The 25374-nt window shown below is 36.6% G+C and overlaps 3 protein-coding genes across 4 annotated transcripts; 1 reads left to right on the top strand and 2 right to left on the bottom strand.

Moving 5' to 3' along the window:
* Nucleotides 1-530: 530 nt before the first annotated feature.
* Nucleotides 531-4111, bottom strand: si:ch73-71c20.5 (DUF4748 domain-containing protein). Its single transcript, XM_059345405.1, has 3 exons — nucleotides 3962-4111; nucleotides 3540-3789; nucleotides 531-2072 (listed from the first exon to the last, which is right to left on the bottom strand). Exons 1-3 carry the CDS (start codon nucleotides 3999-4001, stop codon nucleotides 1904-1906), a joined length of 459 nt encoding a protein of 152 aa, XP_059201388.1. The 5' UTR covers nucleotides 4002-4111; the 3' UTR covers nucleotides 531-1903.
* Nucleotides 4112-5269: 1158 nt separating this feature from the next.
* LOC131980953 (UDP-glucuronosyltransferase-like) lies at nucleotides 5270-12549 on the bottom strand. Its single transcript, XM_059345247.1, has 9 exons — nucleotides 11865-12549; nucleotides 11404-11467; nucleotides 10756-10904; nucleotides 10534-10661; nucleotides 10122-10215; nucleotides 7350-7475; nucleotides 7182-7269; nucleotides 6872-7091; nucleotides 5270-5832 (listed from the first exon to the last, which is right to left on the bottom strand). Exons 1-9 carry the CDS (start codon nucleotides 12384-12386, stop codon nucleotides 5562-5564), a joined length of 1662 nt encoding a protein of 553 aa, XP_059201230.1. The 5' UTR covers nucleotides 12387-12549; the 3' UTR covers nucleotides 5270-5561.
* Nucleotides 12550-13615: 1066 nt separating this feature from the next.
* Nucleotides 13616-20604, top strand: si:ch211-227n13.3 (uncharacterized). Of its 2 annotated transcripts, XM_059344853.1 has the most exons (6): nucleotides 13616-13688; nucleotides 14866-14946; nucleotides 16763-17217; nucleotides 18259-18334; nucleotides 18642-18752; nucleotides 20041-20604. In XM_059344853.1, exons 1-6 carry the CDS (start codon nucleotides 13678-13680, stop codon nucleotides 20384-20386), a joined length of 1080 nt encoding a protein of 359 aa, XP_059200836.1. In that variant the 5' UTR covers nucleotides 13616-13677; the 3' UTR covers nucleotides 20387-20604. The 2 variants fall into 2 exon arrangements, with proteins under 2 accessions (XP_059200836.1, XP_059200837.1); XM_059344854.1 differs by lacking the exon at nucleotides 14866-14946 and having other exon boundaries at nucleotides 13629-13688.
* The last annotated feature ends 4770 nt before the right edge of the window (nucleotides 20605-25374 follow it).

Below are 25374 nucleotides of genomic sequence, written 5' to 3' on the forward strand. Positions count from 1 at the left end.
ATGTGTGCCAGCAGAAACTGAATTTGAATTATTTATATTTGAATTTGAATTATTACCATTAAAAAATTTAATTTTAATCACAAAATTTTGAATTTGTATTGTTCAATTTGAATCATTGCGTTGAAAAACTGAATCTGAATTGTAATTTGCAATTGAATTTATTAGTTTGGAACTGAAACATTCAGTTCTCACAATTTAAATTCAGTTCGCAAAATTCAATTTCAATTTTCTGCAGGTAGTTGAGGCCAGATCAATCGAGCGCAGAAAACTAATGTGCTGATTGGCGAAAAAAGGCGCTCTGTGTTTCTGTGCTCGATTGCTCTGGCCTCAACTACCTGCAGAAAATTGAATTTGGTTTGTGAGAACTGAATGTTCAGTTCCAAACTAATAAATTATTTATTATTTTTATAATTAATAATTTTATAATTTTAATTGCTAAACTTGAATAATTGCATTAAAAAACTGAATTTGAATCACATAATCTGAAATTGCATTGTATAATTTAAATTCAATTTTCTGCAGGTAGTTGAGGCCAGAGCAATCGAGTGCAGATACACAGAGCGCCTCTCTGCCAATCAGCACATCTGTTTTCTGCGCTCGATTGCTCTGGCCTCAACTACCTGCAGAAAATTGAATTTAAATTGTGAGAACTGAATGTTCAGTTCCAAACAAATAAATTAAATCGCAAATTACAATTCAGAACCTGTTTTTTTTAATGCAATTATTCAAGTTAATCAATTCAAATATAAATATTTCAGATTCAGTTTCTGGTGGCTCATATTTCAGCCCAAACTGCAAACGAAGGCAGACTTTTGAATGTGCAGCACAGACGCTCTGCGGTGTTTTGGGTTTTGTAAATATAAATATCAATGATGAGCAGAATTTGCCTTTTAATATCAAATAAACATTTGTATTTGTGAGTTTTGATGTGCTTTTCATGTGCAGTTAGTTGGACAAGTGATTCTTGTTTTATGTATTCACAGATTTATAAATATACATTTATTTCTTTTTTATAACATAATAGAACATCAGCATCAGGGCTCATAAATACAGTCATGGAAAAAATTATTAGAGCACCCTTTTTCTTCAATTCAGTTCATTTTAATGTCGGTTACAACTAAAGGCTCATTTGTTTAGACAAATATACCTAAAATACTGGCTCCAATTGAGAGTTCTAGTTGCATTCAGTTTGAATTCTACTTCAAAAGCATTTTCTACCACCAAAACATGCTCGTTTCAAGTATTACTGGCTTATTTTAGTGTCACTACAGAGCTCAAAATCAGTATATTTTGATTTATTTCAAGACATCGTTGGTTTTTCCAGTGCCGAGATATTTTCCTTAGTGAAACAATTCTTACAAAGAAACTTTTACTTACTGTACTGGCAGATGATTTTACATGTTTCAAGCATGTATTTGCTTAATTCTAGTTGTTTTTTTGCAGTGTGTGTCCAGCCCACTGAGTAAAAATAATCAAATCTCCTCTCAGGAGGATCGGCCTCCCATTTAACATGGTTTTCTTGATAATAACCAAAATCATGATCAATAAAACCATGTTAAATGTCTAGAGTATCAGCTCTTAAATTAAACTCTTATCAGCTATTTTTGTTGTTATCATTATATTTGTCCAAACAAATGAACCTTTAGTTGTACCAGGCATTAAAATGAACAAGAAATTGAAGAAAACAAAGCTGGTCTAATCATTTTTTCCATGACTGTATGTGGTCATTCTCCAGAGAACAGTCAGATCATCTTTGTTCATTAATTACGAGCAACAAAAGTCAGTCAGACTCGTTCCTGTCCAGGTTTCCTGCAGCGTCCTCTTTTCGAACTGAAAGAGGTTTCTGGAGACGTGGAGCTGATAAAGTTCAGTCTGTGTGCTGTGGTGCAGCCCAACATGGAGCTCACTGGTCCAGTTTAACGTCCTGGTGCTGTCGGTAGCGGCTGCCTTCGTACTCTCCCTCGTTGGACGTCTTCATCCTCTGTCGGATCTTCAGCTGCTTCAGTCGGTTCTTGTCCACTTGTCTCTTGGTGAGGATGAAGCCGATGATGCCTGTAGGGAGGCCGATCATCCTGCAGGAGGAGAGGAAGTTCATTAGTTTACTCAGCGGACTCAACATACACTGAAAAAAACTGAGAAAAAATAAGAAATAAATAACTAGAATGAAGCAAATACATGCATGAAACAAGTAAAATCATCTGCCGGTGCAGTAAAATATATCAAGGCAAGGCAAGTTTATTTATATAGCACAATTCGGACACAGGGACATTCAAAGTGCTTTACATGGGCAAGATTAAAATACATAAAACACATTAGAAGACATTTAAAAGCGAATTTTAAAAAAAGTGAATGTATAAAACATTTAAGAGCGAATGAATAAAAATTACAGGTTAAAATGGAAACAGAAAAGTCTTCAGACTTGATTTAAAAGAGCTGAGAGTTGCAGCAGACCTCAAGTTCTCTGGGAGTTTGTTCCAGAGATTTGGTGCATAAAAACTAAACTAAAATATCAGCACTGGAAAAACCAACAATGTCATAAATAAAATCCAAATATACTTATTTTGAGCACTGTAGTAACATTAAAATAAGGCAGCAATACTTGAAACTAGCACAAACCACTGAGTCACACACTAGAGCATGATGGGAAAACTGCTAAAAGAATCTAGTTGTAGTCTTGTAAATAGTTTCCCTGCTAGATTCTCAGTCCGTCTAAAATCTCAGGAGTCTTTTCCAAATCTTTTCAAAGTCTTCTGATGTTTAGGGGGCAATAAGTTGTACCAGACGTTAAAATTAACAAGAAAGCAGGAGAAAACAAAGGTGGTCTAATATTTTTTTCCATGGCTGGAGGTGTTTTTGCTCACTGGTTAACCCTCTGGAGACCACGAAATCACCGGAGCTCGACTTCTTCATGACGTCACGACGTAGGAACGTTCAGCAGCATGTTTCCTGCTGTCAGCTCAACTCTAAAGTTTTGGCTTTTCCACAAGTTTCCATGTCCAATTTAATGCGTCAACTCTTTTTCAGCAAAGGTAAAAAAAATTAAAAAAAGACCTCGACCAAGTGTAACATGATTTTACTTTTTTTGCAGAGATTTTTCTAATTTTGCAGAGTGCATTCAGAATTTTTAATGCAATCTTTTGTGTTTACGGTTTTTGTGTGGGTTTTTGTCATTTCTTTGTGTTTTATTTGCATGGGTTTTTATGTGGGGTTTTTTGTGGTTTTACGTGTGGGGTTTTTTTAGGGGGAGGTGTAATTTTTTTGTGTTTTTTTGTAATTTTTGTGTGGTTTTTGTGTGTGTTTTTGGTGTGTTTTTTGTATTTTTTGTGTTTAAAATGTTGATCCAGTAAGTCAAAATGAAAACAATAATAATCAGGTTATACAGGTGAGGTGTGCTGAAAACAATGATACCAACACGTCATGGTAAAGACATGGTAAAGAAAGGCCAAAACCGAAAAAATAGCCCCAAACTCTGAAGGGTTAACTCCACCTCCTCCCTAGTTGTTTGTTTTGAAGGTGTTGAGGAGTGTGAAGAGACTCACCAGGCATAACCAATCTTCATCATGGGGTTCTTGGCCTTCCTTCTCCTGGGGATGTATTCAGGACCTTCCTCCTCCTCCTCCTGCTCCTGCTGCTCCTCCCCGGGCCTCCTGGTGCTGCTCCTCTGGGGCTCCGTCCTGGAGCTGCTGAGGGCGGCAGCAGGGGAGAGCTGTAGCCGCAGACAGTGAGCCAGAGCCGGGGCAGAGCTGCTCCTCTGGGCCAGGAGCCACCGGACAGAGCCGAGGGGTGCACCTGGCACCAACAAAACACCTTTAACTCTAATAATAATCAATAATATCACAATATTCTCTCTGTGGGGAGGTCTACGTCACAGTCTGGTGACGTCAGAGCTGCGTCATGTCCCTGTAGAAGGCAGCATGTTTTAAATTCAGCATGTTTTAAATGTTAATAGGTGTGTATTTACCTTTCAGAGCCGTCCTGACTGTCACGTAGAGCGCTGCCATGTTGGTTGAATAATGTTAAACCGCACATGCGCAGTGACTTTTACGCTCGTATCTGACTGCTGCCACCTGGTGGACAACATCATGTAGCGCTTCTATAAATAAAACATAAAATAATAATAAAAAAAAATACTTCTGGAAACTATGATGAGGGGCGAAAAATGACATCAGTAGAAATAAATACATACAAAAGTGAATAAATGTAGGATATATATGTATAATTTATAATATAATTTATATATAAATAAACAAATACAAAAGTGAATACATGTAGAAATAAATAAATAAATAAATGTGGGAATAAATATATAAATAATTATATAAATAAGCACATGTATAAATAAATAACTGTAGAAAAAATATATATATGAATAAATAAACACATAAAAAGTGAATAAATGTAGAAATAAATAAATGTAGGAATAAATATCTATGTAAATAAATAAGTAAATAAATAATATATATATATATATATATATATATATATATATATATATATAAATCCATAAATAAATACATACATTCATAAATGAATAAATACATGTGAAAAATGTAAAAAAAAATAAATAAATAAAAAGATATACATGTAATTGAATTAGTAAGATGAGTCAATGTACTTAGTTACTTTCCACCACTGATGGCAGCTAATGAAACTTAAACAATAGCAAAAGCTCTGTTATAAAGATGTTTTTTAGGGCTTAAAAAAAGTGTCCACAGACTGGGAGCTGTGGTCTTCCATGGTATGGAATCTAATAATAATCTATATTTTCTGTTAAATAAATGTCCCTGATTCTTCATACATTCTGTCACATCTTTAATCCATAACCACAAGTCTAAGATTCTTCATTGAGCATGACAGTGTTTTGGAAGTTTAAAAAAAAAAGATTCAACATTTGATTTGATTTGATTTATTTGGCATAGTTTTAAAAGAAAGAAAAGAAGAACGTAATAACAATAATACAAATTATAAATTCCGAAAAAATATATTTGAATTTTAAAAAAAGCATGCAAGGGAAGCCCAAAAACCCCTCATGGGGCTTGAATAGTGGGATTCCCTAAAATAACATTAAAAAAAGAACAAGGAACATAGAATCATACAGAACAAGAAACTAGAAAATCAAAACAAAGGCACAACATAACAATGGAACAAGCATTATAATAGGTTATTGAATAGTAATAGGTTTTTCAGATATTTTTTAAAATGATAAACGAGAAAGGTTGACTAAGTAAGGAGGAAGTGAGTTCCATATCAACATTTTATGTTTGTTTTTCTTTGTTTCTTTTGGGTTCAAAATGTTGATTCAGTAAGTCAGTATATAAAAAAAATATATTATTAGGTTATATAGGTGAGATTGTGCTGAAAAAAATTATACCAACATGGCATTTAAAAAATTTTTTAAAGTGGTGTATAATGGCAGGATGAAAAATGATTAAAAAGTGGAAAAAATAGCCCAAAACTCAATAGAGTTAAGTTAAGTTGCATTCATATTTAATGACAGTTATGTTTTTTTCCCCTTTCCATACAGTGTTATTGCTGGCTGAAGGTGTAAATGTAGCAGCAGGCTATTCCTGCTTCCTCTTCCTGCTCAGCTTCCTGAGGCATAGTTTCAAGAATTTTACTGTCACTATGATAAAAAGCAGCACTACAGTAACAAGTAGTGCTATTACATCCAGGCAGAAGTACTGGACCCAGTTGAGGTCATGGACAGCAGCTTTGAGATGTTTTGCCCCTTTGTGCCGCATCACAAATTCAGTCCAGTACACTGAAAGGTCCAGTGGGTCGACTGGCCGGTCTTTATGGAGAGCTGACAGCTTCTGCACGTTCTCTTTATACCTGATAGAAACAGATGGATGGCAGGAGTTCAACAGGGAAGTGGGGAAGATGGTATGAAAATATACACAATGCATTCACTTGAGGAAACAAACATGAACCATTAATGAGATAATTATGTCAGAATTCTAAGAAAACTTGGAAAACATGGGACATTTTTCAACACTGCTCTTGTTTTTCTCAATTAATTTAATATTTATCTTAGAATTCTGAGAACGGTTTCATCGAAAAATATTATTATTATTAATTAATTTTCTTATAATTCACAAAAAAAATCTAATTTAATGATATAAGTATGTGATTAAATCAAGAAAGAATTTGATTAGAAGTATTAATTCAGAAAAGCAAGACCAGAATTTTTTTCATTGAAAAATCTGTTGTTTTTCAATCAATGAGAAAAGTATCTCTTCAATTCAGAAAAACAAGAACGAATATAATCATTTTCTCAATTGAATGCATTACGCTTCTGTAAAAATCGGATTCCAAAACTATTTTTAGGGGGGATCTGGCTCCAGATCTGCACTGTCAGGACCGGAAGTTGCAGACGGAAAGTGATTTGAAGCCTTTCAAAATAAAAGTAAGTCTACCAGAAGCACGTATTTTTCGTTTTTCGTTTTCGTGAAGTGTGGAGACCACGAGGGGAGTAAAAGTCGGGGAATGAAAAATGCGTGCTTCCGGTAGACTCGCATTTATTTTGAAAGGCTTCAAATCAACTTCCGGACCTCACAGTGCAGGTCTGGAGCCAGACTGTCTTTTTTGTTTGGTTTTTATCTTGATATTTTCTTGCGTTTTTTCACCTTATCCAGTTGAACTGGAAAGATATGCATTTTTTTTATCTTTTTAATTGAACACATCAAAACACATAAACATTTTCACAATGTATACATAAAATAAAGACCCAAGAAATAAACACGGGGAACGAAAAATACGTGCTTCCAGTATGCTTGCTTTTATTTTGAAAGGCTTCGAATCAACTTCCGGTCCTGACAGTGCAGGTCTGCAGCCAGACTCTGTTGTGATATTTTGATATTTGACCACTCACCTGGTGTTATTGATGACCTCATTCAGTCCCTGAAGAAGGCTTTCTGCAGTGATAAAATAAATATCCAGCACGATTCCGGCTCCTTTCCTCACCAACCTCGCCGCGTTGTCGGGCTGCTCGGCTGAAAGTGGCACCATCACCATGGGAACGCCATGACACAGTCCCTCAAAGAGACTGTGTGAGCCGGCATGAGTGATGAAGGCCCGAGCTCCAGGATGAGCTAACACATGACACACAACAAACATGTCAGATGTTGGTTTGTAACACATCTTCAGTCAGCTTCAGGACGTGTTGCAGTGGATTTACAGACCCAGCAGGTCGTTCTGAGGCACCCATTTCATCAGCTTCACATTTTCTGGGACATCCTCGGAAACCTGCCCGGTGTACCTCCATATTACCTGTCAAAAGAAGAGTCATTTGTTGAATTGTTGTCTGATTTCAAATGCATTTCCATATATGTTGATAAATATTCCTGTACCTTCTGTGGAATCTGTCTAAAGGCTTCTAGAAAGACGGAGGTTGTCTCCTCTGGCAGATCTGACACCATGGTGCCCAGAGTGAACACGACAAACCCATGCTCTCCTGACAACCAGGACTCCAAATCCTACAAGAACACACACACACACACACTACTGTCTTTAATTTATCTCACTTTTGCTATTTTCCATTTTAATTCTACTGGCTTTAATTGGCCACAGAAAAGAAATAAAACATAATTCTTTAGCTGTTTGTGAATGTGTCTAACCAAGTCACATTTATGGAGGACTCATATTCTGAAATCTTAATGTTTCTTTACAACATTAGGATTCTTCATGTGTGGTAATAGGATCACAGAAACCATAATAACACCACCCTTCTCTATACTCTGGCTCAAATAAATATGTGTGGCTACTATAAAGGTGCATCTCAATACATACACACCATCCACAGAGTCAGGCGTAAGGGTCGGGTGCGTAGAGAGTCGGGCAGCAGGCGAAGGCGGGTACCTGGGCGTGTTGACCCCCGGCTCCAGCTGCTCAGGTGACGTGGAACGTCACCTCGCTGGCGGGGAAGGAGCCCGAGCTTGTGCGGGGGGTGGAGCATTACCAACTAGAGATAGTTGGGCTCACCTCCACGCATAGCTCGGCTCTGGAACCAAACTCCTGGAGAGAGGCTGGACTCTCCTTTTCTGGAGTTGCCCAGGGTGAGAGGCGCCGGGCGGGTGTGGGGATACTCACAAGCCCCCAGCTGAGCGCCGCTGTGTTGGAGTTCTCCCCGAAGAACGAGAGGGTCGCCTCCTTGCTGCAAGTCGCAGGGAGGTCTCTGACTTTTGTCTGTGCCTATGCACCGAACAGCGATTCGGAGTACCCGGCCTTCTTGGAGTCTCTGGGTGGTGTCCTGGAAGGGATACCGCCTGGAGACTCTATAGTTCTTCTGCGAGACTTCAACACTCACATTTTGTTGTTGTGGTGTTCTGTTATTGGACTTCTGTGCTAGTGAAGGATTGTCCATAACAAACACCATGTTCGAACATAGAGTTGCTCATAAGTGTACCTGGTACCAGAGCACTCTAGGCCAAAGATCGATGATCGATTTCATTATCGTATCATCAGATCTGTGGCCGCATGTTCTGGACACTCGGGTGAAGAGAGAAGCAGAGCTGTCAACTGATCACCACCTGGTGGTGAGTTGGATCAGGTGGTGGGGGAGGATTCTGGACAGACCTGGCAACCCTAAACGTGTAGTGAGGGTGAACTGGGAACGTCTAGCGGAGGCCCCTGTCTGCAGGGTCTTCAACTCACACCTCCGGAAGAATTTCTCCAGTATCTCGGGTGAGGCTGGGGACATGGAGTCCGAATGGGCCCTGTTCAAAGCCTCAATTGTTGATGCGGCTGGTAGGAGCTGTGGCCTGAACCCAAGAACCCAGTGGTGGACACCAGTGGTGAGGGAGGCCGTCAAGCTGAAGAAGGAGGCCTTTCGGTCTTGGCCAGAAGGGCTGCAGCTGTGGCTGATGTCAAAATCAGCAAAAACTCGGGTATGGGAGGAATTCGGGGAGGCCATGGAGGAGAACTTTCGGTCGGCCTCAAAGAGGTTCTGGAAAACCGCCAGGCGGCAAGGCACCAGGGTTGGATGAGATTCGCCCTGAGATGCTGAAGGCTCTGGACACTGTTGGACTGTCATGGTTGGCACGCCTCTTCAATGTTGCGTGGAGGTCTGGGACAGTGCCAGTGGAGTGGCAGACCGGGGTGGTGGTTCCTATTTTCAAAAAGGGGGACTGGAGGGTGTGTTCCAATTACTGTTTGGAAGCCTCCCCGGGAAAGTCTACTCCAGGGTTCTGGAAAGGAGGCTCCGGCCGATTGTCGAACCTCAGATTCAGAAGGAACAATGCGGCTTCCGTCCTGGCCGTGGAACAACGGACCAGCTCTTTACCCTTGCGAGACTCCTGGAGGGGTCATGGAAGTTTGCTCATCCAGTCTACATGTGTTTTGTGGAATTGGAGAAGGCTTACGAATGTGTCCCTCAGGGAGTCTTGTGGGGGGTACTGCGGGAATATGGGGTACTGGGCTCGTTGCTGCGAGCTATCCGGTCCCTATATAACCAAAGTGAGAGCTGTGTCCGTATACTCGGCACAACGTCAAACACGTACCCGGTGGGTGTTGGCCTCCGCCAGGGTTGCCCCTTGTCTTCGATTCTGTTCGTGGTCTTCATCTTCACAGGATCTCAAGGCGCAGCCGGGGGGAGGAAGGGGTCTGGTTTGGTGACCTTAGAATTGCATCTCTGCTTTTTGCAGATGATGTGGTTCTTTTGGCTTCATCAGACCAGGACCTCCAGCACTCACTGGGGTGGTTTGCAGCCGACTGCCAAGCTGTTTGGATGAGAGTCAGCACCTCCAAGTCTGAGGCCATGGTTCTCTGCTGGAGAACGGTGGACTGCCCCCTCTTCATGCCCCCTTCATGCTTTATTGATTGTGACAGAGAGAACGGAAGACATGGAGCCATTAGACCTTGGCCCAGATTCAAACCCAGATCCCCCATGGCGAGGACTTGGCCTTAATGGTATGTGCTCTCCTAGTGAGCCACTGAGACACACCCCCACAGACTTGAATTTGAATATACTTTAAAAAAGCTTAATTTTAAAAACACAATTGTTTCGCCTACAGACACTCAGCCCATTGTCATATTTGTTTGTTGTCCACCGGTGTCTCCCACCAGACACAGAGCAGATCCAACTGTTATTTATGTATTGAAGTATAGAACTAAATGAAAGTTACCTCAGGCAGAGGATTTCTCACATTGCAGTTGATTCCACCAACTGGTATTACATTAGGCATGAGGGGGAGTGGGAAGTCCAGTGCAAAGTCCATCCTGTTTGAACACAATATCACAATATTAATCTGAATATCAGAGAGACGATCTAAGATATGTTTTCTGTCAATGTGATTTAGTGGCATAAAACAGCAAGAATAAAACTAGAAAATTTTGAGTGTGCTGGCCTCTGGACAGTGATTTTCACCCATAAATTATTAGGTTACAATTTGAACTGTTTTCAAATTTTTGATATGGACTTTGAATGAAAGGTCCCCATCAATAGTTATAGTATAGTTGTAGTGTGTGTGAGGACAATCAAGGTTGATGTGTGTTCTTCTTGCAGATATCCATATATATAATGTCTGCACATGTTACCTCATCAGCCAGATAGCGGAGTCAGACAGTATTTCAGCTACGCCAACCTCCTCTCCCAGGAACTGATAGGCCATTGTGTCAAAGTGCCAGGACATCAGTCGGCACACCAGCGGCTCCAATAAAGCTACCTGTAGGTCAGAGGCATCAGAGCAATAAACTAATAAGATATCAAAAGTAAGGTGTAGGTGCTTGGCAAACGTCTCTGAAGTTATAAGTGCTCACCAAAGTGTTAACAGTTCTCTCCTGGAAGCTCATTTTGTCCGTGAAGCCGGTGAAGTAGCGGGGAACATATGAGGGCGGGGAGGGGCAGCCTGCAGACTTCATATCCATAGAACACGGCATTCCCCTCAGCAAATTTATAGTGGGGATACCTGAAAATGTTTAAGTGATGACTGGTGAGAAAATATGCAGACTTATTAGAGCATAGATATACAGAATGCCATTTAAATGACCAAAAAAGACACAAAATTACCAAAAACAGACGTAAAAATGACCAAAAAAGACACAAAATTACCAAAAACAGACGTAAAAATGATCCAAAAAGTGACACAAAATTACCAAAAATACAGTCATTGAAACAATTATTAGACCACCCTTGATAAGAGTTTCATTTAAGAGCTGATATCTAGACATTTTCCGTGTTTTCCTTGATCATGATTTTGGTTTTTATCAAGAAAACCATGTTAAATGTCTAGATATCAGCTCTTAAATTAAACTCTTATCAGCTATTTTTGTTGTTATCATTATATTTGTCCAAACAAATGTACCTTTAGTTGTACCAGGCATTAAAATGAACAAGAAATTGAAGAAAAAGGGTGCTCTAATTAGTTTTTTCCATGACTGTAAGCATAACAATGTGGCAGAACTCACCTAATTTCCGAGCTAATATTGAGCCTGTGGGCGTCATGGGGTCTGTTAGGACGGCATCAAAGTTCTGCAGTGGATCGGTGCAAAGGACACACAGGAGAAAAAGGTAAATATTCAACAGGATGTAATAATAAAAACCTGTCCTATTACTTCATACGCTCATGAGTTGATTAAAAAAAAAGGTACATTTCCAAAGACACCTCGCTCTTTTGTTTGTATTTTGGGTTCCTGGCAGCTTTATACTTTGTTAATTAAAATAAAATGAAAAATCTGACTGATAGCCAAGTTTGTGTGGAGAAAAAGGAGCCATGCATGTGATGTAACTGAAAGATGACTGAAGAAAGAAGACAGAAAGATGCTAAACAGAAACAGAATGAATGCATAGGAAGTTGACAAATTTGAACCAAAATCTCCTGGACTCCAGAGGTTTAAACTGATTTTTTTTACAGTGTATAATCACTCACCTGCTGGGCCAGATGTGAGACCAGACTGCCATTGAACAGCAGGCTCTCTACTGTGATGCGGAGAAAGCTTGAAATCGTCTGGATTTGTGTGAAACGTTTCCTAATCCTCTCTGTGAACGGCTGTGAAGTTTTTTCTATCACGTCCTTGTGTGTGAACAGGACATTATCAATATAAGCCTTGTCATAGGGAACAGGATAGGTCACCGTTTGGTAGTGTTTCCCTGGACCCATCCGCATGCTGATCTCTGGTATCACCACGGTGACCCGGTGTCCACGGCGACCCATTTCTTGGGCAATGGCCTTTAGTCCTACCCAGTGGCTCCCATCCATGGGCACCACCAGCAAGTTGCCCAAGAAACTCGGAGTTGCAGGAATGGTGTTGGTGGCTTCAGCCTGCTCTTTCTTCACCTTTTTCTCTGGTCTAGAGTTGTCTGCCACAGAGTCCTCGGTCTTACCTGCAGCACCATTCACCTGCATTTCCATGTGCAGCAGCAGCAGCACAAACACTGCTGCTTTCCACATTGTTGTCTTTCCTCTTTGTGTCTGCAGCTCTACACTGTTCCAGCCCTTCAGAATATCTGTCTGGCTTGTTGAAGTCCTCGCTTTAACAAGAACAATAATTTCAGTCCTGCACAGCTAGCAGTTGGAGCTCCTTGATGCGGGACTTTGACTTAGTTAATGTGTGCCTGATTTATTTGCTTTCCAGACATCAAAGAACACACAATCAGAGCTGCAGCTGAGGGAAAGGAGTAAAGTTCAGTAGAGGAAGGGGCAGCGTTTTATATTATTATATATGATTGTGGTTATAATCAATAAAAACATGGAAAATGTCTAGATATCAGCTCTTAAATTAAACTCTTGTCAGCTATTTTTGTTGTATATACCAATTAGGGGTCTATGAATATTTTAAGATCATCATACGCTACAAGGAGAGACAGTGCATGTTTGTGTTGCATTAGTTTCAACGAGTCAAAGAGTCTTTTTAAAAAACATTTAAAAAAAGTGGTTTTGTTTTTCTCCATTTGGATGTGTGGATGAAGAAAGAAAGAAAGAAAGAAAGAAAGAGGAAACACAGTAAAACCCTGGAAAGTCTTCTTGGGGAAAAAGTCATGCAAAGAAAACAAGCCCCTATTTAGTTACCTGAGGGAAACAGGACTTATAGAGAGAATTTAGTTATGTATTTAATTATTTATAATTGTATTGTAATATGCTATTATTTACACTATTATTTCCCCTTTTCCTGTTAAATCATGTATTTATCTTAATGATTTTATTTTATTTTATTTTATTTTATTTTATTTTATTTTATTTTATTTTATTTTATTTTATTTTTATCAGTATTATTATTTTCTCTCCTTATTTTCCTGTCAATCTGCTGCTCCACATCCAGTCCAGGAGGTGGCGGTGATGCTCCTGGACGTTGGTTGGACAACCGCCAATAAAACTCAAAAGAAGAAGAAGAAGAAGAAGAAGAAGAAGAAGAAGAAGCGCTTCTTAATAGAACAGAACAAGTAATTATAAATAGACTAAGAATAGGGCACAGTAGATTAAATAACACACTTAATAAAATAGGAAAATAACATCCTGATGAGATTTCTTGCCACAACTGGACTAATTCAAAGAATATAACAGAAGGAAAGTATGAAAGAAGTTAAGTCCAGCAGATGGCGGCAAATACAACGAAAAGGATGCCAACTGCCAATAAACACCAAAGAAGAAGAAGAAGAAAAAAAAGAAGAAGAAGAAGAAGAAGTTTTGCCGCGCTCCACCAGAATGTTTCAAACAACAACAAAACAACCTGAGCTCCTCCAGTATGTCGATACAGTAAGTGCTGCTAGATATATATACGCCAGTGTTTATATATATATATATATATATATATATATATATATATATATATATATATATATATATATATATATATACACTGGCGTAAGAAGTATCCCGATCCTTTACTGCAGTTAACCCTCTGGGGTCTAATATAACAGTAGTTCTCAACCTTTTTGAGTCGCGACCCCCAATTTAACATGCATGTTGTCCGCGACCCCCACTCACTTTATATTTTATTGTTACTTTTTTAAAGGTTTAAAGGTTTAAAGGTCCATTCTGACCTCCTGAGTGTGTAACAGTCAGCTTCAAGCCAGAGACTCCTTGGAAAGTAACAACTTGATACTTTGGGATTTGTCAGAAAAGACACAAAATTACCCCAAAAAGAATCAAATTGACCACAAAATGACTCAAAATGATCAAAAACAGACACAGAATGATCAAAAAATTACATAAAATGAAGCAAAAAAGGACTCAAATTGACACCAAATGGCAAAAAATGACCACAAAAACACACAAATTGACCAAAACAGACACAAAATGACCAAATAATGGAACAAAATGACAAAAAAAGACACAAAATGACCACAAAAAGACACAAAATGACCAGAAAAAGACATTAAATGACCAAAAAAGACTAAAACACATTAACAATTTGAGACAGAGATGACTTCCAAAATGATTTGGAGACCCCCAGAAATCATCTCGCGACCCCAATTGGGGTCCCAACCCCAAGGTTGAGAATAGCTGTGATATACCACATAATATTTACTATACCCATGTTTGGTATTTGGTATTTTCTCAGCACAACTTCTTTATTAATCCTTTGGAGTGAGTTTGGGGCTATTTTGATGGGTTTTGACTATTTTTCATTCTGCCTGTATAAACGACTTAAAAAATGTTGGTATCAATTTTTTTTCAACACAACCTCACCTGCTTATTATTTTGTCATTTTGACTTACTGGATCAACATTTTGAACACAAAAACACACACACAAAAAACAGAAAACACACTAAAAATGACAAAAAACAAGCATGTGTTTTACAGAATGAGCATCCTTAAACAGGTGGAAGAAATATTCAGATTCTTTACTTTTATTTGTCAATCTGTGCTGTATTTGTTTGGATTCTTGGATTTGTTTGGTCATTCAGAGTTGCTTTGCTGTCTTTCTAGGCCTGAGACTCACAGCGAGTATGAGGCAGATAGTTTGGAGGTTTCCAGTCATTCATTGGTTGTAAGAGTAGAATATTACAGGTAGGATCAGATGGAGACTTGCTCAACATATAAACACCTTCTAATGCACAACATGGGTCAAAAATGACCCACATTCACCTCCCATGTTATTTCATGCTGCTGTGTGTTTGAATATCTTTATTATTATTACAACAGATCATTATATCCATTTTTCCTTTCATATTTTATGAAGAAAAATATTTTTTGTATTATTACATCAAGTTTACACACATGGGTCAAAAATGACCTTGTGCATTAGAAGCGTAGTGATACAAAAAGTGATTCACTAAATTAACTATTTGAGTATATGTGTCACTATGTTTGTCTTATTTTGAAGGTTTAACTTTAAAAGAGTTGTTAGAACCACCAGATTACATTGGAAAATCACATATTTTAACATTTGAGACTTATTAGAGCCACCAAATAATAATTTCCATTGGAAAAAAACACCAATTTAATAAAATAGGATAGTTAATATTTGTGTCTTCTTTGTCAGGTTTTAAACTGGTGACAACATATAAACACCTTCTAATGCACAACATGGGTCAAAAATGACCTTGTGCATTAGAAGAGTAGTGATAAAAAAAGTTTTTTATTCAAAAAATAAGAAATTTAAAAAAAATTAGGGCAAATGATGATCAAAAACAAGTTATTTGAGGAGAACCTGCAGTACTGAATGATGAAATTAATTTATTGCAAAGATATAGAATATAAAAACTTAGTCGGGTCACTTTAGTCTAGGGTTGTCACGATACTAAAATTTTCAACTCGATACCGGAAAATATTCGATACTCGATACCATTTTTTTCGATACCACCAGGATAAAAACAAAGACCTCAAAATTTAACAGAAATATTTTTATTAAGAAAGAAGAAAAATATATTAAGAAAAATCCAACATGTAAAAATGAACAGAACCACAGGTTAAATATTTATAATAAAAACAGTTGTGCAAAAAGAAACTGCAACTATGATAACAAGCTTCAGGTCTGAGGTAGTGCAAAAAATAAATAAATACAATAAACAATAACAATTAGAACAATATTTTGTATGCTGTGCACAATATTAAGCAAGCTTGATAAGTCGACTTTTCTCTGCTTCATTCTGGGACTTCAAGAGAGAAAATAACATTTTTAATCGATAGTTTTGAAAATGAGTATCGTGTCCAGATACAACGTTTTAGTATCGATACTTTTTTGAGTATCAATACTTTTGACAACCCTACTTTAGACTCATGTTGTTGTTATAGGAATTTTTTAGAGTGACCCTTCAATAAAGAAGATTGGATTCGGAGTAGTAAAGTTGAATTAGAATGTATTATTCTTGTACAAGAAGGAGCGTTTAACAGTGCAACACACAGCGAGGGGTTACAGAGAAAAAGGCTCCCAGAGGAGCTCTAACAGCTGGTTCTTATACTATTATTGATAATGGGCTGTCCTAACCCTTGTAAATTGTTAACAGACAGTGCATCTAGACGTTTTCCTTTGTTCCCTTAATCAGTAATCAGGATATCCCCAATCTAAATGTCCTCTGACCTGTCTCTAGTCCTCACTCTGTTCTAGACTTCCTTTATTGATACTTTACCCTGAACCTTACCTCACCCTGCCAGCCCCAGCAATAAAGTCATATCAGAGAAGTTTAAACAAGACATGTAAGAAATGGGGACTCCCATACTCATTGTAGGATTTAAAACATCTGAAACACTGTATAAACCTAATTTTTATAACAGTTGTGCATCAAAGGGTTAAATTGTGAAATCATATAAAGCTTTGCAGCTTAATATTAATGATCTCATGCTAAAGGATTACACAGATAGTCACTTTTTCTCTCTGTTTCAGGTCATTTGAATTTTGTATGAAGAAAAAAAACGCCATATTTAGACCATCAAAGGGCTCCGAGAGGACCCAGAGGAGTCCCAGTCCAGCTGGAGCAGCTCCCCGGGGCAGGATGAAGAGTAAGACTCAGAGCAGAGGGCTGAGGAAGACTACAGCTGGAGGCAGCGTAGATACCTATGAGAGGAGCAGCCGAGACGTCCTCGACATCATCAACGATGAGAAAGACGTCAATGAGGAGGATGATGAAGGAGCGCTGGTAGAGGTGGCTGATGAAGGTCTGGACCAGTCTGATGAAGACTGCTGCTCTGTTAGCAGCGTAGCTTCTGGTCCTTCCCTCCGACTCTTCTTCTCTCCTCAGAAAGCAGCCAGGACTTCCTGTTTGTGTTCAGCCTGTAAAACTCTCTACCAGAAGGCAAAGAGGATGAAAGCTCCACTAAGAAACAAACTCTTGGACAACGGTGAGTTCAGCTTGACTTCTTTCAGCAACACAAGATGATGGAGGTTGGGGAAACAATCCATACAGCATCGTTTTACCAGTGGAAATATTGTATCAATTAATGGTCGACAAATATTTACTGCAAAAAAGGTGTTTAAAAACCAGATCAAACAGTAAATCTGAGGGAAATGATCTTGCTGCATGGACAGATAATTTACCTTGACAAGATTTATTACATTAAGATTATTAAATCTAGAAATAAGCATGTTGAACGCTTAAAATAAGAAATTAACTCTTAAAACAAGATCAATTATACAACGCTTCTAAATCTAAAGTTTTTTTTTATCTTGGTAAGAAATAAATAATCATCAGGTCACTCTGCTCGGGCCAGTTCATCACTGCTGGCGGCTTTAATTTATCTGGTTTTTAGGGCTGGGCGATATGGCCCTAAAAGAATATCACGATATTTCAGGCTATTTTTGCGATAACGATATTCTTGACGATATTACCAAATACTTAAAAATATATGGAAAATATGATTTTTTTTTAGTCTGTATGAATAAATAAAAATCTAAAATGTAGTTTGAAGTGCAAATCTCAACAGTTGCCAAATACAAAAAAAAAATGTACTCTTGACTCTTGAGTATGAGCAAATAATAAAAATAACCATTTAGGGGTTCTGGGGGCATATTTTAATGACATTTTCTAAAGGAGAATAAAGGTTCTTGTATGTTTTATTTAAGGCATCTTATTTTGACAGTCTTCTTGTAAACTCTTTGGTGGATTCTCCTAACACACTGTGCTCTTATTTTGAAAGCTGCATGTACTTAGCGACAGGGAGTAAGTAGCTTTTTGTGATTAAAACAACTTTAAAAACTACATCAAGAAGTAGGAACGTTGCCAATATCATGATTTGCATTTTTTTTAACCATGAAAAAAATATACCGATATTATCGTGAACGATACGATATGGCACAGCCCTACTTGTTTTAAGAGTTAATTTCTTATTTCAAAGCCAGTTCTCATGTCCAGATCTCAACCTGCTCATTATAATATTCTTCAGATCCTAAATCTCTGACCTGTGACCAGTGGGTCCTCAGGAAGAAGTGGAGACCACGCAGGCTGCAGCAGGCAAACGGGTAAGAGTGTGTGTGTGTGTGTGTGTGTGTGTGTGTGTGTGTGTGTGTGTGTGGTATCAAAAGTACAGCAGCTATAATAATAAGATTTTCAACATGAGGCTACACAGATAAAAGCTCCAAATACAAATACAAAAATACATTGTATCAGTTCTGTGACTTTTTCTGTACCATTCTGTAGAAATATGAAGCGATTGAATGTATAAATGTCAAGAAATGTCTTCACAAATGTTTCTAATAGAAATATTAAAACCAAAATTCTGTTATTGTGACTGTAGCTCATTATAACGTCTCCTCTCTGTTGTGTCAGGAAGCTGTTGATGCGTTTAGATGTGGTTAAAGAACGACTGAGAGCCGCTAGAGGAGCAGAGAGACGACCAGCAGCAGCCTGCTGCAGCAGGCAGCACGCCTTCCTGACCAGGTAGCTCCTCCCTCTGCTTCACTCTGCTGCTCTGCTCACTGTTTCTCCTACTATTATATAAGGGGGGCGCCCCCCCCCCGATAAAGTTAATTTTATTTTCTATAGAGCTCCAAATCACAACAGAAGTCATTTAAGGTGACCTTTCCTATAGAACAAGTCTATATCTTGTCTTTTTATTAAAGGAGTTTTATATGAATGCCACTTTACCGTGTTTTGTGGAAGGTCGCTTTAATTACTTTTTTTGGTAATTTTGTGTCTTTCTTTGGTCATTTTGTGTCTTTTTTAAGAATGCTGTGTCTGTTTTAAGTAATGTTGTCTTTTTTGATACTTTTGTGTCTTTTTTTTAAGAATTATGTGTCTTTTTTTTTTAATTTTGTGTCTTTTTTTTAAGAACTCTGTGTCTTTTTTAAATAATGTTGTCTTTTTTTGATAATTTTGCGTCTTTTTTAAGAATTTTGTGTCTTTTTTTTAGTAATTTTGTGTATTTTTTGGGTAATTCTGTGGGGGTTTTTTTGTAATTTTGTTTCTTTTTTAAGTAATTTAGTTTTTTCTGTAATTTTGTGTCTTTCTTTGGTCATTTTGTGTCTTTTTTTAAGAACTCTGTGTCTTTTTTAAATGTTGTCTTTTTTTGATACTTTTGTGTCTTTTTTTAAGAATTATGTGTCTTTTTTTAGTAATTTTGTGTCTTTTTTTAAGAACTCTGTGTCTTTTTTAAATAATGTTGTCTTTTTTTGATAATTTTGTGTCTTTTTTAAGAATTTTGTGTCTTTTTTTAGTAATTTTGTGTCTTTATGGGTAATTCTGTGGGTTTTTTTGGTAATTTTGTGTCTTTTTTTAAGAATTATGTGTCTTTTTTAGTAATTTTGTGTCTCTTTTGGGTAATTCTGTGTATTGGTCATTTTGTGTCTTTTTTTAAGTAATTTAGTTTTTTTCTGTAATTTTGTCTCTTTTTTTGGTCATTGTGATACTGCCTCCAGCGGCCCCCAGGTAATTTGAGTCTAAGACCCCTGCTGTAGAGTCTAATTTGCTGCTAAAGTCACATTTCAAGCTACTTAATGTATATTTATACTTTTCACGATATAAAGTTGTACTGCCCAGCAAAGATTCTATGTGACGGTATCTCCCGACTAGAAAATGTTGTGTTTGCTGTTTGTGTTTAGCTCTCAAAGTGCACAAGATTGATGCTTTTAGGTTTAAATATATAATTCCTTTCCTGTTAAGACTGTAAACTGAAGGGGAATGCTGGTTTACATGAATAATGAAGCTGAGTGTGTTGTGTGTCTGTTAGGAGCCTGAGACAACGTGTAAGTGTGGCGGGAAAAAAGGGAAGGAAGAAGAAGAGGAGGAGGAGAGAAAGTTCTGAGGGTGCTCTGGTCAAGAAGCAGCAGCGTATCCACGGCAACGGTCAAACTCACGGCACCAACCGGAGCGAGCCTGACCCGACCGGTCCTGGTTTAGAGAGCGGCAGTGAGTCCGCAGACACCAACCTGACTGTTGATTCTGCCTCCACGGTCGCCATGGAGACCACCGGGACAACAACAGCCCCGCCCAAAAAGAAGACGGGCGGGTTCAGAGACTTGTTGGCCCAGTTGCGTGGCAACAGCAGCATGATCGTCAAGGAGAACCGCTCATGAAGGAACTTTGTTTCTTTTTCTTTTGGTTGTTGGTTTGTTGTTTTCGTGGCTGTTGTTGTGTTCTGAACTCCTCCATCCAGCCCTTATTTGCCTTATTTGCACAGTACTTTGCAGTACTTTATTGCACGTTATTTATTGTTTGTTGAGTTTCATCGTAACGTTTATTTAAAGTTTCATTAAACTGGATATCTGTAAGTAAATAAATGTTCTGACATTAACGCTGTTTTTACTGTTTTCCTGTCATAGATCACCAGTAAACAGAGCTGCTGCTATTACAAACTACCTTCTTTTGCATGCATGCATATAATCGAGACATAATACTTTATCATAATAATAATAATAATAACTTTATTTATAGAGCACCTTTTAACCCTCTAGAGACCATGAAAGCACCTTCACATGACTTCTTCATGACGTAAAGACATAAAAATGAAGCAACATTGAGTCTCTCCATCAGCTTCCCTCTAAAGTTCTGGCTTGAATCTCTACCAGATTTTTTTTGATGATATTCATCCAAGTAAAACTGGAGATACTGTCAAATATATTTAGTATATTAGTGTCTTTTTTTTTTTAATAATTTTGTCTTTTTTTCGGTCATTTTGTGTCTTTTTAGTAATTTTGTGTCTTTTTTGGGTCATTTTATTACTTTTTTGGGTCATTTTATGTGTTTTTTTGTCATTTTGTGTCTTTTTTTAGGTCATTTTGTGTCTTTTTTTAGGTCATTTTGTGTCTTCTTTTTAGTAATTTTGGGTCATTTTATTTCTTTTTGGGGTCATTTTGAGTCTTTTTTTGTCATTTTGTGTCTTTTTTTAGGTCATTTTGTGTCTTCTTTTTAGTAATTTTGGGTCATTTTCTTTTTGGGGTCATTTTGTGTCTTTTTTTCGGTCATTTTATTTCTTTTTTGGGACATTTTGTTTCTTTTTTAAGTAATTTGTTTTTTTTTTCTGTCATTTTGTGTCTTTTTTTAAATAATTTTGTGTCTCTTTTTGATCATTTTGATAGTGCCTCCAGCGGCCCCCAGGTAATTAGACTTTGAGGCCCCTGTTGTAGTGTATTGATGTGTTGGTACATCCTCTATAAGGCCACATGGGGGCGCCACTTAATGATGGAATCAACTCTCCGAGAACTCAGTCCTGTTCCTTGTTGTGATCACAGGATGTGAACTATTTATATTCAGTCTTCGCCTCCACATTCCAAATATTGTTATTATTTATGTGCAACCTATAGTTGTGAGTCTTTTCTACACACAACCTGAGCAATTATTAACAACAATTGTAGCTCTGCACCTGGTAGAGATAAACTGAATGCAGCCTTTAATTAATTTAATGTATTCTTCCTGTGTTAATGGTGTAATAAGAGGACTATCTGCTATAAACAGCAGCATGAGTCAAACTACTAACAGTTAGTGCTGTCACAGAGTTTTAGCTCTTTTTGCACAACAAAGTTATTTTCAAGATGTTTGCTCTGATAGCTGTGAATGTAGAGGAAGGGAGGAGAAAAAGAGAGAGAGATAAGGAACTGAGAGTCTTGGAGGGTTGACAGACTTTGTTTGGGGGAGTTGGTTGTTGTTGTTGTTGTTGTTTACTTATGGATTAATGGGATTTAAAATCAGTGGTAAACCAGGAAATGTGTCTGCTGACTGACTCAGCACAGAGTTTAATCCCATAACGTAAAAGTGATATATTTGTTGGTTATAAAGCAAATCTAAATACTGTTAAAGTATCTAAATACTCATTCTATTGAGAATGTCAAACCTTTTTGATGTGAAGCACCACTGACCAGCTTTCATAGGAATGAACAGGGCCGGTCCAGTCCAGGACCAATCAGAGCAGACCAGTTTTTTTTGTGATAAAAATATAGACACTAAAACACAGCATTTGACATAGATGGTAGACAAACATATTTAGGTGGACAGTATGTCCACATATGTTTTTATGTATAAAAAAGACACAAAATGACCAAAAAATACACAGAATTACCAAAGAAAGACACAAAATTATTAAAAAACACACAAAATGTCAGAAAAAAACTAAATTACTTAAAAAATAAACAAAATGACCCAAAAAAAGACACAAAATTACTAAAAAAAGACACAAAATTACCAAAAAGACACTAATATACTAAATATTAGATAGATATTTGACAATATCTCCAGTTTTACTTGGATGAATATCATCAAAAAAAAGTATGGCAAAATTTTTTTTTTTTTTTGCATTAAAGCAAAGTGTTTTAGTAGAAACCCAAAAAAACAAGTCCCATTTAAAACAATTACAATGAAATACCATAATTATTATTAAAAATGAATTAATTTCACTAATTTCTTAATGACATGGCATTATTTTAAATGTAACATTTTTTTATTCCATTTAATACATCTGCCTATGATATTCCATTTCACAATTTTTTATTGTTGCTTCTTTTATTATTTACAGTTTTCTTTTTCACATGGGTTGAAGTTAAACGTGTAAACAATGCAACTCATCAGCCAATCAGAGCTCCAGCTGTAGTATTTTACATTAAATCTGTTATCAGAATCAGAAAGCCATGTATGATAATAATATTGAAACTCTTAATGTTAAAGCAGAAAGGAAATTAATTATGACGGAACTTGATAAATTACAAAACAAAATGTTCAGTATTTGCTACTTTACTCCCCTCCCCCCCAAAAAGAAAAAAAGAAAATAAATATAAATAAATCATAAATATATAATATAAATATAAATCATACATATAAAGTGGTCCATTTTAACACTAAGAAACTAATTCATTAATAAATTTATACATGTACTTAGGAGACAATAGGTCCAAATAAAACACTGCCAAATTAAGCTTGTTTATATATGTATATATATATATAATTTTATTTTTTTGAGAATTATATATATAAATTATATATAATTATATGTATTTTATATAATTATATATACATTTATATATATATATGTTTTTATATTTAATAATTTTTATTTTTTGGGAAATATATGTATAATTTCAAAATCAATAAATAAAATAAAATAAAATAAAAAAATTCCAATTTAAAAAAATAATAATAATTCAAAGCCAGAATGAGGAGATGGATGTTTTGTAAACTTGAATTATCTTTATATATATATTTTTTAATACTACATTCTAAAACATTCATACAAAAATATTTTTTTAACCCATTGAGGCCTGAAAAATCGCTGGGCGATTTTAAAATAAGCCTCTAATTTTCTGGAAATTCTGGAAAAATTCTGGAAAAAAAGTGTGAACTCTTCTACTAAATAATAGATTTTTCAGCCTCTGTAGCAGATAGAAATGAAATTCAAAAACATATTTGAGAGCTTATACAAATACTACAAAACGACGTAAACGATTTCCAGGCTTCAATTGCTCTAATGTATTATTTATTATAGTTAACACCCGATAAGACTCCAGTCTCCATCATGACTGACTTCATACAGACAGACGTTTAGCTGTTATTGTACAGTCTCATGGTTCACTGACAGGGAGAGATCAGAGCAGAACACAGCTGATAATCAGCTCACATTCACCAGAACAACACCTCGCTGCTCCTCCTCTCATGCATGTTGATGCAAACATGCATCATATAACATCGTGACGCAAACACAACAAGTATGTGCACATTCTGGTGCTCAGACTGCAGCTTGTCCTGCTGTAACGGAGCGTGGAGTTCCCAGAGACACCGTCACACTTTACACATTGTCTGCAGTCTTTCCTCCTGCCACTGGGCCTGGTATCTGCAGCCAGAGGTCTCAGGGCCAAAACAATCCAACAGGCCACGCAGCAGCTCAGCTTCCTGTGATAGAAGCACTATCAGCACCTGACACCTCGAAAACAGGAAAAACCTTTCAGCAGGAAGCCAGATGTGCTGCAGCGAGAGGGGAGGAGCCTGAAGGCAAATATATATCAGGAGGAGAGAAACTCCAGCTGCACTCTGCTGAGGAAGGAGCACCACTGACTCAGCCATGTCCTACTATGAGGTAAGCCTTTGAATTCTTTTTTTTTTAATTGGAAAAAAAATCATATTTTTATTATAATTTTATTTATTTAATATTTTATATACGTTTTATTTATTTATTTTAAATATATATATTTCCCTAAAAATATTCATAATAAATGGTTTAAATGTTTGGAAATAAATATATTTAAAAAAAACAATATTTATATTAATAATTTATATTTATTTTATTTTTATTTATTTAAGTTTTTTGTATGAATGTTTTAAAATGCAGTATTTAAAAAACCAAAAAAAAGAGGATTCAATTTTACAAAACATCCATCTCCTCATTCTGGCTTTGAATTAATTTAGAAAAAAATTGGAGTTTTTTATTTTTTATTTATTTATTTATTTTAAATATATATATATTTCCCGAAAACTAAAAATATTGATTACAAATGTTTTAAATGTTTGGAAATAAATATATATTTAAAAAACAGAATATATATTTATATTAATAATTTTATTTTTTGGGGGGGAAGGGGGGTAAATTAGCAAATACTGAAAAAATATATTTTAAAAAAAATATATTAATATTAATGATTTATTTTTATTTTTTGGGGGGGGGAGGGGGAGTAAAGTAGCAAATGCTGAACATTTTGTTTTATAATTTATCAAGTTCCATCACAATTCATTTCCTTTCTGCTTTAACATTTAGAGTTTCAATATTATAACAGATTTAAGGTAAAATACTACAGCTGGAGCTCTGATTGGCTGATTAGTTGCTATGTGTCGGCAGTCTGACCAATCAGAGCCCCTTGAAAACAAGCAGCCAGATGGAATCAATTGTTTTATTATCAATGAAACAATAGAAGTGTGTATTGTTGTGTAGTGTGTATGTAATTAACTACATTGGCTCAGAGCTGTAAACTGACACTTGATATTTAAACATTTAACATGAAACATTTAACAACAACAATTAAAAAATCACTTGTTATTAGTTAGAATAAACTAATTCTAAGGTATTTGTGGGTTTGTTAATATTAGA

The sequence above is a fragment of the Centropristis striata genome, chromosome 11 (genome assembly GCF_030273125.1).
Source record: "Centropristis striata isolate RG_2023a ecotype Rhode Island chromosome 11, C.striata_1.0, whole genome shotgun sequence".
Classification (NCBI taxonomy): Eukaryota; Metazoa; Chordata; class Actinopteri; order Perciformes; family Serranidae; genus Centropristis; species Centropristis striata.

What these genes read in the sequence shown, in the direction of transcription:
- si:ch73-71c20.5 (XM_059345405.1), bottom strand. Translation starts at nt 4,001, where the DNA reads ATGGCAGCGCTCTACGTGACAGTCAGGACGGCTCTGAAAG. An exon ending in AGTCAGGACGGCTCTGAAAG is followed by an intron (nt 3,790 to 3,961) that starts GTAAATACACAC and finishes TGTTGGTGCCAG; the next exon opens with GTGCACCCCTCGGCTCTGTC. An exon ending in ATGAAGATTGGTTATGCCTG is followed by an intron (nt 2,073 to 3,539) that starts GTGAGTCTCTTC and finishes CTCCTCCTGCAG; the next exon opens with GATGATCGGCCTCCCTACAG.
- si:ch211-227n13.3 (XM_059344853.1), top strand. An exon ending in AAACAAACTCTTGGACAACG is followed by an intron (nt 17,218 to 18,258) that starts GTGAGTTCAGCT and finishes AATATTCTTCAG; the next exon opens with ATCCTAAATCTCTGACCTGT. An exon ending in AGGCTGCAGCAGGCAAACGG is followed by an intron (nt 18,335 to 18,641) that starts GTAAGAGTGTGT and finishes CTGTTGTGTCAG; the next exon opens with GAAGCTGTTGATGCGTTTAG.
- LOC131980953 (XM_059345247.1), bottom strand. Translation starts at nt 12,386, where the DNA reads ATGTGGAAAGCAGCAGTGTTTGTGCTGCTGCTGCTGCACATGGAAATG. An exon ending in TCTCACATCTGGCCCAGCAG is followed by an intron (nt 11,468 to 11,864) that starts GTGAGTGATTAT and finishes GATCCACTGCAG; the next exon opens with AACTTTGATGCCGTCCTAAC. An exon ending in GCCTCAGAACGACCTGCTGG is followed by an intron (nt 7,092 to 7,181) that starts GTCTGTAAATCC and finishes GTCATGTGTTAG; the next exon opens with CTCATCCTGGAGCTCGGGCC.